Here is a 13,311-nt window from a genome sequence, read left to right as displayed (position 1 = left end):
TCTGAGCCACAGTCAGCTCCTGGTCTTGTTTTTGCTAACTGTATACAGCTTCTCCATCTTTGGCTGCAAAGAATATAATCAATCTGATTTCAGTATTGACCATCTGGTGATGTCCATGTGTAGAGTCTTCTCTTGTGTTGTTGGAAGAGAGTGTTTGCTATGACCAGTGCATTCTCTTGGCAAAACTCTATTAGCCTTTGCCCTGCTTCATTCTGTGCTCCAAGGCCAAATTTGCCAGTTACTCCAGGTGTTTCATGACTTCCGACTTTTGCATTCCAGTCCCCTAGAATGAAAAGGACATCTTTTTTGGGTGTTCGTTCTAAAAGGTCTTGTAGGTCTTCATAGGACCGTTCAACTTTGGCTTCTTCAGCATTACTGGTTGGGGCATAGGCCTGGATTACTGAAATATTGAATGGTTTGCCTTGGAAACGAACAGAAATCATTCTGTTGTTTTTAAGATTGCATCCAAGTACTGCATTTCAGACTCTTTTGTTGACCATGATGGCTACTCCATTTCTTCTAAGGGATTCCTGCCCACAGTAGTAGATATAATGGCCATCTGAGTTAAATCACCCATTCCAGTCCATTTTAATTCACTGATTCCTAGAATGTCTATGTTCACTCTTGCCATCTCCTGTTTGACCACTTCCAATTTGCCTTGATTCATGGACCTAACATTCCAGGTTCCTATGCAATATTGCTCTTTATAGCACCGGACCTTGCTTCTATCATCGGTCACATCCACAACTGGGTATTGGTTTTGCTTTTGCTCCATCCCTTTATTCCTTCTGGAGTTATTTCTCCACTGATCACCAGTAGCATACTGGGTACCTACCGACCTGGGGAATTCCTCATTCAGTATCCTATCATTTTGCCCTTTGATACTGTTCATGGGGTTCTCAAGGCAAGTATACTGAAGTGGTTTGCCATTCCCTTCTCCAGTGGACCACATTCGGCTGTGGTCCATGTGGTCAGATCAACTAGTTTCCTGTGATTATGATTTCAGTGTCATCAGGAATTATTAACTGTATCAGAGAATTAGCTCGGTTGGTAAAGAATCTGCCTGCAATGCAGGAGACCTGGGTTTCATCCCTGGGTTGGGTAGATCCCTTGGAGAAGGGAAAGGCTACCCACTCCAATATTCTTGCCTGGAGAATCCCATGGCCAGGGGAGCTGAGCGGGCAACAGTCCATGGGGTCACAAAGAGTCAGACACGACTGAAGCAATTTAGCACAGCATGCACAAAGAGGACTCTAAAGAGTTCAGCAATACAGAGCACAAGGAGCAGCACTATCCTGAATGCCAAGATAGAGTACCTTCTAGGAAGCAGCACCTCCAGTCCCAAGATCCAGACCCCACTGAAGAGGGCTGTGGATCATCGGATGGCAAAGAACTTCATGAAATGCTGGGTTGGCAGAACTTACTAGAAATATGACTTCTGGGGGCACTGGGGAGATCTGACCACAGGGAACTGCTATACTTCAGAACTCACTGCAAACAGTGCTGGAGAAGCTTCACAGGAAGGTGCCTCAATGGTAGCAATCCACCATGAAGCTGCCCGAGGCATATGGGTGGGAACTTCCGGGCACCGAGGGCAGCTGCACGCTGCTGGGAGAAGTTACCTGCATTTCAAGAGGTGGCCAAGCTGAGCACACTGGAACACGAAGAGAACCCCCTGTTCCTCCAGTGCCCCTCCAGTGCCCTGTATTAACAAAGCTTAACACTGGGCCCGCTGGCAAAGGGAGAAACTTACAGGACCCAACTCCCTTATGACAGAGCAGACAATGAAGGTAGATTTGGAGCTGCAAGGCAATAAATGGATAACTGGAACAGCTACTTTAAAAATCTTATTATTATTATTATTATTTTTCAGTTTATTTAGACCACTGTTTTAGGTTGGGCTCCCTAGGAAACAAATTTTTAAATTTGTATAGAGCTGGATCTCCTCTGAGGAGATGAGAGTTGCAGAAGGGTGGAGGGTTTAAATGATAATGAGTTTTAAAGTTGCAGTGACACTTCAGAGTTATTCTACAGTGATCGAGGGAGGCAGACCTTTGTGCTGCCCTGGTGACCGGTCACTGAATGTGGGCAGCATTAGGGGAGGGCTGCAACCTGGAGTGAAGCCTTTCTCTTTTGTCAAGGACAATTTCTGCAGAGGAACTGAGCTATGAGCTTCAGCCAACACTCCTGGCAGCTGGAAAAATAAATTTGGAGTCTGATCTTATAACAAATACAAAATTTAACTCGCTATGGATTAAAGGCCTAAATATAAGAGCTAAAACTATAAAACGCTTAGAAGAAAACATAGGTGAAATTTTCATAACATTGGATTTAGCCATGATTTCTTGGATATGACACCAAAAGCACAGGCAACAAGTGAAAATACAGATAAACTGGACTACGTCAAAATTAAAAAACTTTGTGTATGAAAAGTCATTATCAACAAGAGTGATAAAGTAGCCCATGGAATGGGACAAAATCCTTACAAATTATACATCTGAAAGGGGTTAATATCTTGAACGCATAAAGAATTTCCACAACTCAACAACAATGAAGCAAATAACCTAATTAAGAAATGGGCAAAGGAAATGAACAGACATTTTTCCAAAGAAGATAAACCAATGGCCAATAAGCACATGAAAAGATGCTCAACATCACTAATCATTCAGTTCAGTTCAGTTCAGTCGCTCAGTCCTGTCTGACTCTTTGCGACCCCATGAATCACAGCACGCCAGGCCTCCCAGTCTATCACCAACTCCCAGAGTTCACTCAAACTCATGTCCACAGAGTCGGTGATGCCATCCAGCCATCTCATTCTCTGTCGTCCCCTTCTCCTCCCGCCCCCAATCCCTCCCAGCATCAGAGTCTTTTCCAGTGAGTCAGCTCGTTGCATGAGGTGGCCAAAGTATTGGAGTTTCAGCTTTAGCATCAGTCCTTCCAATGAACACCCAGGATTGATCTCCTTTAGAATGGACTGGTTGGATCTCCTTGTAGTCCAAGGGACTCTCAAGAGTCTTCTCCAGCACCACAGTTCAAAAGTATCAATTCTTCGGCGATCAACTTTCTTCCCAGTCCAACTCTCACATCCATACATGCCCACTGGAAAAACCATAGCCTTGACTAGACGGACCTTTGTTGGCAAAGTGATGTCTCTGCTTTTTAATATACTATCTAGGTTGGTCATAACTTTCCTTCCAAGGAGTAAGCGTCTTTCAATTTCATTCAGAAGTGCAAATCAAAACCACAAGAGACAGCAATTCTTATCCAGTGAAAGTGAAGTCACTCAGTCGTGTCTGACTCTTTGCGACCTCATGGACTGTAGTCCACCAGGCTCCTCCATCCATGGAATTTTCTAGGCCGGAGTACTGGAGTAGGTTGCTGTTGGGAGCCGTCATGAGAGACCCCGCCCATGACAAGGTCTTGGCTTGAGGAGCTGGCACACAAGGCTGTCCAGACCTCCGGGGATTTCTCGGGGCCTCCCCATCATCTACTCCCGGTTCTCCGTTTTTTCTTCTTCTGATGCTTGGTAGTCCTCTATGCTTTCTAAGAATTCTGACTCCTGCTCAGATATCCCCCTTGAAGCCTTTGCATGGCAGCAGTACATGAGGGTGTATGGGCCCTATAAACAGGCCAGGAATGAAGAAAATATTTTTACACAGAACATCCTACCCCTTCTGGCCCTGTTGAGGTTATAAACATCAATTTAGAATTCGAAATGCTCAAGACTGCACAAAACGCCCCTGGCATAAAACTAAGTCTGCTAACGATAGGCCTAAACACTCCACAAGCAAAATAGATACAAAGCCTTTCACGAGTTTAGAAGGGCCCCTTAGAGTGAGATCTGGAGGGAGCTCATGAGACTCTTGGCCCTCAAGGTCACATACCAGTGCTTGCTGATATGTCTCCCTGCCCCCTGTCTATGGTGTGCCTGGGAGTACACTAGAAGAAAACATAAAGGTTGATAACAAAATGAATAAGCATATAGTATTCAGTTCAGTTCAGTTCAGTTCAGTCACTCAGTCGTGTCCGACTCTCTGCGACCCCATGAATCACAGCACGCCAGGCCTCCCTGTCCATCACCAACTCACGGAGTTCACTCAAACTCATGTCCATCGAGTCGGTGATACCATCCAGCAATCTCATTCTCTGTCCTCCCCTTCTCCTCCGGCCCCCAATCCCTCCCAGCATCAGAGTCTTTTCCAGTGAGTCAACTCGTCGCATGAGATGGCCAAAGTATTGGAGTTTCATCTTTAGCATCAGTCCTTCCAATGAACACCCAGGATTGATCTCCTTTAGAATGGACTGGTTGGATCTCCTTGCAGTCCAAGGGACTCTCAAGAGTCTTCTCCAACACCACAGTTCAAAAGCATCAATTCTTCGGAGATCAGCTTTCTTCACAGTCCAACTCTCACATCCATACATGACCACGGGAAAAACCATAGCCTTGACTAGACGGACCTTGGTTGGCAAAGTAATGTCTCTGCTTTTTAATATGCTATCTAGGTTGGTCATAACTTTCCTTCCAAGGAGTAAGCATCTTTTAATTTCCTGGCTGCAATCAGCATCTGCGGTGATTTTAGGGCCCCAAAAAATAAAGTCTGACACTGTTTCCACTGTTTTTCCATCTATTTCCCATGAAGTGATGGGACCAGATGCCATGATCTTTGTTTTCTGAATGTTGAGCTTCAAACCAACCTTTTCACTCTCCTCTTTCACTTTCATCAAGAGGCTTTTGAGTTCCTCTTCACTTTCTGCCATAAGGGTGGTGTCATCTGCATATCTGAGGTTATTGATATTTCTCCCAGCAATCTTGATACCAGCTGTGCTTCTTCCAGCCCAGCGTTCCTCATGATGTACTCTGCATATAAGTTAAATAAGCAGGGTGACAATATACAACCTTGACGTACTCCTTTTCCTATTTGGAACCAGTCTGTTGTTCCATGTCCAGTTCTAACTGTTGCTTCCTGACCTACATACAGGTTTCTCAAGAGGCAGGTCAGGTGGTCTGGTATTCCCACCTCTTTCAGAATGTTCCACAGTTTATTGTGATCCACACAGTCAAAGGCTTTGGCATAGTCAATGAAGCAGAAATAGATGTTTTTCTGGAACTTTCTTGCTTTCTCCATGATCCAGCGGATGTTGGCAATTTGATCTCTGGTTCCTCTGCCTTTTCTAAAACCTGCTTGAACATCTGGAAGTTCACGGTTCACATATTGCTGAAGCCTGGCTTGGAGAATTTTGAGCATGACTTTACTAGCGTGTGAGATGAGTGCAATTGTGCGGTAGTTTGAGCATTCTTTGGCATTCCCTTTCTTTGGGATTGGAATGAAGACTGACCTTTTCCAGTCCTGTGGCCACTGCTGAGTTTTCCAAATTTGCTGGCATATTGAGTGCAGCACTTTCACAGCATCATCTTTCAGGATTTGAAATAGCTCAATTGGAATTCCATCACCTCCACTAGCTTTGTTCGTAGTGATGCTTTCTAAGGCCCACTTGACTTCATATTCCCAGATGTCTGGCTCCAGGTGAGTGATCACGCCATTGTGATTATCTTCGTCGTGAAGGTCTTTTTTGTACAGTTCTTCTGTGTATTCTTGCCACCTCTTCTTAATATCTTCTGCTTCTGTTAGGTCCATCCCATTTCTGTCCTTTATAGAGCCCATTTTTGCATGAAATATTCCCTTGATATCTCTAATTTTCTTGAAGAGATCTCTTGTTTTTCCTATTCTGTTGTTTTCCTCTATTTCTTTGCATTGATCACTGAGGAAGGCTTTCTTATCTCTCCTTGCTATTCTTTGGAACTCTGCATTCAGATGCTTATATCTTTCCTTTTCTCCTTTGCTTTTCTCTTCTCTTCACAGCTATTTGTAAGGCCTCCTCAGACAGCCATTTTGCTTTTTTGCATTTCTTTTCCATGGGGATGGTCTCGGTTCCTGTCTCCTGTACAGTGTCACGAACCTCCGTCCAGAGTTCATCAGGCACTCTATCTATCAGATCTAGACCCTTAAATCTATTTCTTACTTCCACTGTATAATCATAAGGGATTTGATTAGTATATAGTATTAGTGTAGAAAATTGTCTCTGCAGATGTATGGGGGTAGAGCCCAAAAACAGATACCACGCTACCTAGGGAGTCACAAAGTCTGCCCAGAACTGAGGCTCCCAATAAGGCTTGCTAATAGTTTTTACAGTTGACTAACTGATACACAGAAGGAAACGGTAACCCACTCCAGTATTCTTGCCTGGAGAATCTCATGGACGGAGAAGCCTGGTAGGCTACAGTCCACGGGGTTGCATAGAGTCGGACACGACTGAGCGACGGAAAGGAACGGAACCGATACACAAATAAAGCCATTTCTCATGCCTTGTGGCCTTGATGTCTTAAGAGCCCATTGTTCAAGAGTTATGCGTAAAGGTAATGACTGTTCTGGAAGATGGTCTATGACTGCATTCCTGGCACAATTTTATCAAGACAATCCCTCCTCCCTTTTTAGTATTGCTGGTTTTAGGGTATATAAGCACTGATGTAGAAAAATAAAGCAGTCTTGATTCTGCACTCTACCAAGACTCGACTCGCCTTTTTTTTCCTTTCTTTTCTCGCCGATGCTGCTCATCCTGAGGGTATCCCTGGACTCTGCCGAGGCTGGACCCCGACAGGTTGCCATTTCCTTCTCCAGGGCATCTTCCCAACGCAGGGATCGAACCTGGGTTTCCCGCATTGCGGGCAGACACCTTACCGTATGAGCCACCAGAGAATCCAGGTGGCTGTTATTTAAAACAAAACAAAAACAGAAAATAGCAAGTGCTGGCAAGAATGCAGAAAAATTGGAATGCTTTTGCATTGTGCAAATGAAGGTAAAATGGTGCAGTCACTATGGAAAACAATATAACAGCTTCTTGAAAAATTAAACACAAAATTACTGTATTACCATACAATCCAGCAATTCCCTTCTACATTTCTACCCAAAGAGTTGGAAGGAGAGACTGGAATAGATATTTGCACACCTGATACAATGGATATAAACACACCTTTGTAACAGCACTGTTATTTACTATTATAATTGTTATTGTTATTATTTTGTAACTACATTATTTACAACAGCTAAAAAAAATGGAAATAATGCAAGGGTCCATTGATGGATGAACGGATAAACAAACCATGGTATATACATACAATGGAATATTGCTTATCCATAAAAGAAATTCTGGCAAATGCTACAACATGAATTACCCTTAAAAACATGCCAAGTGAAATAAGCCAGTCACAAAGGGACAAATATTGTTTTTAGTCTATTTATAATAATTATATAAATTCAAGTCATATATGTTATTCCACTTAAAAGGGAAACATATTATGGATCTCACTGTATGTGTCTTGTATACTCTTTCTGGCTGTTTTTTGATATGAAATAACTATTCAACTCATCTTGTTACAAGTACTAGATTATTGTCTTATAAGATAAACTAAATTTCTACAGTTAATAAACTCAAAGTACCTTCCAATTCTCTGCTAACACTAGTGGGAAGAGTTTCCAATAGAAAATATAATCTGCTGAGTTCCATGCTTTCAATTTCCAGAAGATCTATTGTGGACTTTCTCATTTCTTCCTGAAAATGTAAATTACATATTTAAAAAGTTAAGACATTAAAATAATGAGCTTGATTTCCTAAACAATGCCCACAGATGTTTTCAGACATCAAAATTTGCTTTTCGGTAAACATCTTTTGCTGTCATTTTTATTTAGAATAGAAAGTGGGAAATAATTGTTCTCCAATCAGATTTTAAGGTATCTTTCTTCATTTATCTTTTAATTTCCTCTACTTGGAAATTATTTTTTCACTATGTGTGTGTTCTTTTTTAGGAAAGACTCCTAAAAAAAGGGTGACATTGAGAAAAATCTCCTTAATAAACTGGAACATGACTGTAAAAGCATGCTTAGGTATAAAAAGAATGATAGTTTTCTTAGATCTACCTAAAAATCCAAACAAATAGTCAGGTGGGGATATATATGTGGGACTATTTTAAAAAAAGGAAAAACACTTAAAAAACTGATAATCTGATAGTGGAAAAAACAGATAAACTGTTTCAAATAAATGGTGGTAGTGGGTATAGTTCTTTATGATCTGAAAAATTGCCATTATATTTTATGAATAATAAAAAGCAGGTTGCCTAACTGTATATTTAGTATGATCATTTTTCTGGTAAAAAATAAAATTCAATACAGGCATCATCTATATCCTGAAAGTAGGAAAGACATCCATCAAAGAGTTAGTTATGATCATTTTAGGGTGGGATCATGATGTTTTTTATACTTTCTTCCTTTTGCTTGTCTATTTTTCCCTAACTTTTTCAGAGCAAACACATAATGCTTTTATAATAGTGAAAATGTTACCGTAAAAAATGAGAGTATTTATCTCTATTTAAGGGATTTCACAGCTCATATGGTATATGGAGACATGCTAAATACTTTAATAAGCCAAAATAAATACTTTGAAACTTTCAAATCCTGGAGAAAGACGTAACTTTTTAATAAAAGAACAAAACGAGGAAAAGGTTTCCACAGGATCACAATGCAGCACCACACACACAAACTCTCATGTTTACATATATGTACTTAACTTACTGGGATTATAAAATCTAATTCTGTAGTATACATGTACAACTACATATAATTTCATAAAAATACAAAGTAACGAGATTAACTTTTTTCAGCAATCTGCAGACTCGACTCATTTATTTTACAGCCATATTTCAACATTTTTAGATATTTGATATATAGGAGATTCTTACTCAATATTTTTAAATCAAATGGGATGTCACTTTTCTGAAACATCATTCAGGGCCAGAGCCAAATAGACATGGTTGTGACACTTCAAAAGGAAGGTCTTTAAATATTACTTTGATGGGGCCAAGTTAGCATAACTGAAAGAGAACCTGTTTGCTTTCACTGAAAAGCACTGTCTATGTTGATGGAGTAAGTCCCAAATAATCTTTCACCAGTTTTGTGAGGAATTGCTTATAGAGACTTGGGAAAATTGGCACTATGCATGCAGTTTATCCCAGAGGTTGTTTGCTGGTTTTAAGCAATGTTCACACATTGATGGCAGGTGACTCACTCTTAACTGAGCTGTTATCACCAGGGTCTCTTCTCTTGAGCAGTCTTGCCCTCCTGCATAGCACAGGTCCCTAACTCAGTGCTCTGCCTGGGAAACTGAGCAGCAATCCACAGCTGATCCACACTGGTGCAAATGTTAGTAAACTGAGAGAAATTTTCATTCAGGGCAAATATTTTCCTTATTCATCTACTGAAGTACATTGAACAGAGTTGGTGCTAAATTAAAGTTTGATGAAGAAATAAGTGGAAGATTGAAAAAGTAGCTCTTATAGGTAATACAATACCAATTTCTTAACAGCGATAGCAACGTCCTTAAGAAAGTTCTTAGCTTCTTCATTGCATTTAAAATAGTCACTTTGCAGTGATTGTTCTAAAAAAAATCAGAAAATTAAGATCTCTTACTTATCTATCCAAATCCTACTTAACCATTAAAGGTCTAGCTCAAATGCTTAATCAGTTGAAAATTATATCTTCTAACTCTTAATTTTTATAGTAAATAATATGAATCTCTTTTGTATTTATTATCCCTTATTTTACAGTGTACAAATTTAGGGATATACTTCATGTTTCTTGAGGCCAACCTCCTCTTAAGTTTCCACCTTTGTATAATTCATGGTAGAAAGAAGGAACCTGTATAGTATAGGACAAAAAATTCAATAATTTAATAAATATTTTATGAAATGGATAAATATAACATGCCCATAATGTGGGCTTAAGAAAGTCTTCATATATATATTTGTATGTATATATATGCTGCTGCTGCTACTGAGTCACTTGAGTCATGTCTGACTCTTTGTGACCACATGGACTGTAGCCTGCCAGGCTCCTCCATCTGTGGGGATTCTCCAGGCAAGAATACTGGAGTGGGTTGCCATGCTCTCCTCATGTGCATATATATATATATATACACACACATACATATATATCCTAAATGTAATATTTTACAAAAAAACACTTAATTCTTTAAATATCCATCATGTCATTTTCACTTCTGTGCCAGTATTTTGATCATGGGGTGAGAGTAAATATTTGTGAAACTGGTAGGAGTGAGTTAGATAAGAGTTTTTAACCCCTTTCATTCACTGCCATATGAAAGATATCACCTGTCTCTGACATACTGTAAGATGAAAACACACGAGAAGAGAGGTTTGGAAAATGTTTGCAAAAGTAAGGAAGACAAGATACATGCAGACAGAGAATAAGGAAAAGAAAAAAGGAAGAGGAGAGACAACAGAGGAAACTCCACTCACCTTGGCTCTGTCACCATTGCATTATACAAATTCTGTCTAAACAGATTCCAGGCCTGCATCCTCATGTGTGGCATGAGTTTGATAAGCTTAATTTTTCACATGTTTGTAAAATCTAAATTGGTTTTTATAACTCCATGATGCTTCCCATTTCACAAGTGAGAGATCTAAGACTTGAGGTTATGTGATGTGCTTTAGGTGACAGAGCTTATCACTGATTGAGTCTGGATTCAGACACAAGGGGTGTGACTCCAGAGTCCATGCCCTGAGTGGTCATCCTCACCTCCCAGAAGAAATGCTATTTTCTGCCCTCTGTTCCAGGGAACTTGGATTCTCTTAATGGACTAAGTTCTCAAACCGAGTGAAAATCAGTTCCTGAGGTTCCAAGCAATGTGTGTTAGGGAAGGACAGGCATGCTTGGCTTGCTGTTGCTGTTGTTCAGTTGCTAAGTCATGTCTGAATCTTTGTGACCCCATGGACTGCAGCACGCCAGACTTCCTGTTCTTCATTATCTCCTTTCAATTCTTCTATGGAATGAATGAGTACAAGCATGTTCCCACTTGCAAATGGACTGGATAGCTACATATTTTATAACTCACATTTAGGGCAAGAAAGCATAATGAAGCTTTCTCCTATGAAAATTTTCTGACAGTCCAGAAATTGTTAGCAGAAAAAGTATTTGTGCCTAATGCACAGTTCCTTGCCTAAGGCAACAGGAGCTTCTTGAACACTTGCTTTCTGATTTACCTGTTAAATTCTCCAGTTTGCCATGACTAAGTGTTGGAGAAAGTTAACTTGCCAAGAAACAGCAAGAAAGAGACAAACTGAAATTAAATACATAGCCTAAATGCAGTTGGGCATTCTAATTACAAGGAAATGGCAATAGCCTGGGAGTTCAGGATTTGTCTGGGATTTGCCACCAGCTACTAGTGTGAGCTGAGCCTTGGGTCCCACTCTGTTGCCCATCTCTTCCACAAGGAGCTGGAGAAGGTTCCCTCTAGGGTTTCTGCTTCATGCCTCCTAAACACCACTTCCGAGATGTCCCTCTGAGAGCCCACGGGCCGCTCACCCACAACAAGGAGCTGCTCAAGAGCGTCGGTCGCGACCGAGGAGCCCAGCGTGGAGGGGAAGGTGCATAATTCCAGGGAGGGGCCAGTGGAGACAGCGGCCACCGGCAGCGCCTTCTCGCTAACTAACCCCAGCTCCGGAGACCAGGAGCTCAGAGTCATCTTACTGCTCTTGCGCATTTTCGACCAGGCCAGAGGCAAGGACTGCCGGTTGCCACGGGCAACGAGGACGCTGAGGCAGTGCGCCAGCTCGTGGCTCTCACCTGGGGTGGGTGCCTAGCCAGTTTCTCTAACTTTATCCACAATAATTAAGGGATCCTGTAGCTATGAGACCCTCTTTAGCCGTCATTTCCTCTTTGCATTTCCGTTTTTCTCGTTCAGGCCTTGTACCTGAACACTTGTGCCCTTCTCTCTGACCGCGGGCAATCCTGATCATGTTTGAGCGCGTTTCTGTGCTAGGTCCTAAAGGGAGGAGCTTTGTGTACAGCTCCCTTAATGTTCACAATGGCTATGTAATGGCTCTTTTATAATCTCCACTTAAACAGATAAAGAAACTGAGGCCGGGATGACTAAGTGAATTGCCCAGGGTCACAAGAGAATCATTTTGAGTTTAAAGTGGAGCCTGTGTAAATCCTTCCATTATGCTACAAAACCCATCACTGCATTCTTCAAGACCTTTCCCTGGAGACCTTCTACCCTGAGCACATTTTACCTTGAATCAGTGAATTTTTTCTGCTTTCTCATCAAACTATGAGCTCTTTCAAGGCAGGGATATTATTAATTTTTCTCTGTGTCTCTAAAATCCAGCCCTGCATCAGGCTCAGATTGAGAGTAACTGTTAGTTCCTCTTTCATCTGTTTAGAGAGTAGCAAAGATGATTTAACCCCCTCCTTCTTCACTTTCCTTTACAGATTGAAACTGAAATCATAGTGAAAATAGCATGACAACAACTATCTTGTGGAATGGAACTATATACCTTGTCCTACTTTACCTACAGTATCCTATTTAACCCTCATAATCATCCTGTGGGGTAGATGTTATTCCCCACTTTGCATATGAGGACACAGAGTATATGTATGTCCTGCATCATTGTGCTATATTGCCTTGGAGAGGACACAGTACATCAACAGCAGAACTAGCTCTAGAATCCAGGCCTCCTTCTTCCATGGAGAGCCATATCCTGGCCTCCCTCCTGGGTCCCTTCTTCTGCAAGATTTGACATTCAGATCTATCCCTGCCCTTCTGTGTTTTTCTCCGTGTGTCAGGGGGAGGATGTCTAGAAACCACCTTCCTCAAACACACTTGTTGGCTGCTTGCAGACACTGCTGGGAGATTAGCTGGCAGAGAAGCCATTCTATTCATCCCCTGGAGTGGCAGTTTCAGGCCACCACAATTGACTATGTCCAGGCAGCTTTGGTGGCTCCCAGAGTTGCAAGAGTGGGAATCAGTGCCTCTAGCAGTCTCCAGCTGCTTATCAGTCAGTGCAGGCATGTGGGCATGGACCAGATTTGTGGCAGCTTTCTGGTCTCTGGGATCTCCTTTATGTTCCTTCCCTTTGGTTTCTATAGCCCTTGTAGCAAATTTCCTGTGGTAAATTCCTCTGCTTGAACTATCCTGATGGGACCACCCTAAGCCAACCTTTTTGCTGTCACCAGAATATTCTTCCTACTCATCACTTCATTTGGATCACATTGTTCTCCACTGTCTATGAGTGAGGCCAATCCCTGAGAGGGCATTGCATACCTTTGTAATTACAAAAGACAGTAAAGTGTTTTATTATTATTAAAAAAAACTTTTTACAGAAGAAAATATACAAACTTAAAATAGTTGAGACTACAAAGAAGCATTCTTATCCTTCAGCAGCCATAGATGGTGTTCACC

General features: G+C 41.4%; 1 protein-coding gene across 1 annotated transcript in view; it reads right to left on the bottom strand.

The window, feature by feature from the left end:
• Positions 1–11,999, bottom strand: part of CCDC175 (coiled-coil domain containing 175) — a 99,927-nt gene extending 87,928 nt beyond the window's left edge. Inside the window, exons 1-3 of the mRNA XM_055436010.2 lie at positions 11,433–11,999; positions 9,401–9,486; positions 7,497–7,608 (exon numbers count right to left, since the gene is read on the bottom strand). Coding sequence (XP_055291985.2) covers positions 7,497–7,608; positions 9,401–9,486; positions 11,433–11,610 — 376 coding nt within the window. The 5' untranslated portion in view covers positions 11,611–11,999. The remainder of the gene's footprint in view (positions 1–7,496; positions 7,609–9,400; positions 9,487–11,432) is intronic.
• Between the last annotated feature and the right edge of the window lie 1,312 nt (positions 12,000–13,311).

This window comes from Moschus berezovskii, chromosome 9, assembly GCF_049115385.1.
Source record: "Moschus berezovskii isolate FMDL1 chromosome 9, NW_MosBer_1.0, whole genome shotgun sequence".
NCBI lineage: Eukaryota > Metazoa > Chordata > Mammalia > Artiodactyla > Moschidae > Moschus > Moschus berezovskii.
This window is presented reverse-complemented; position numbering and strand designations above follow the sequence as displayed.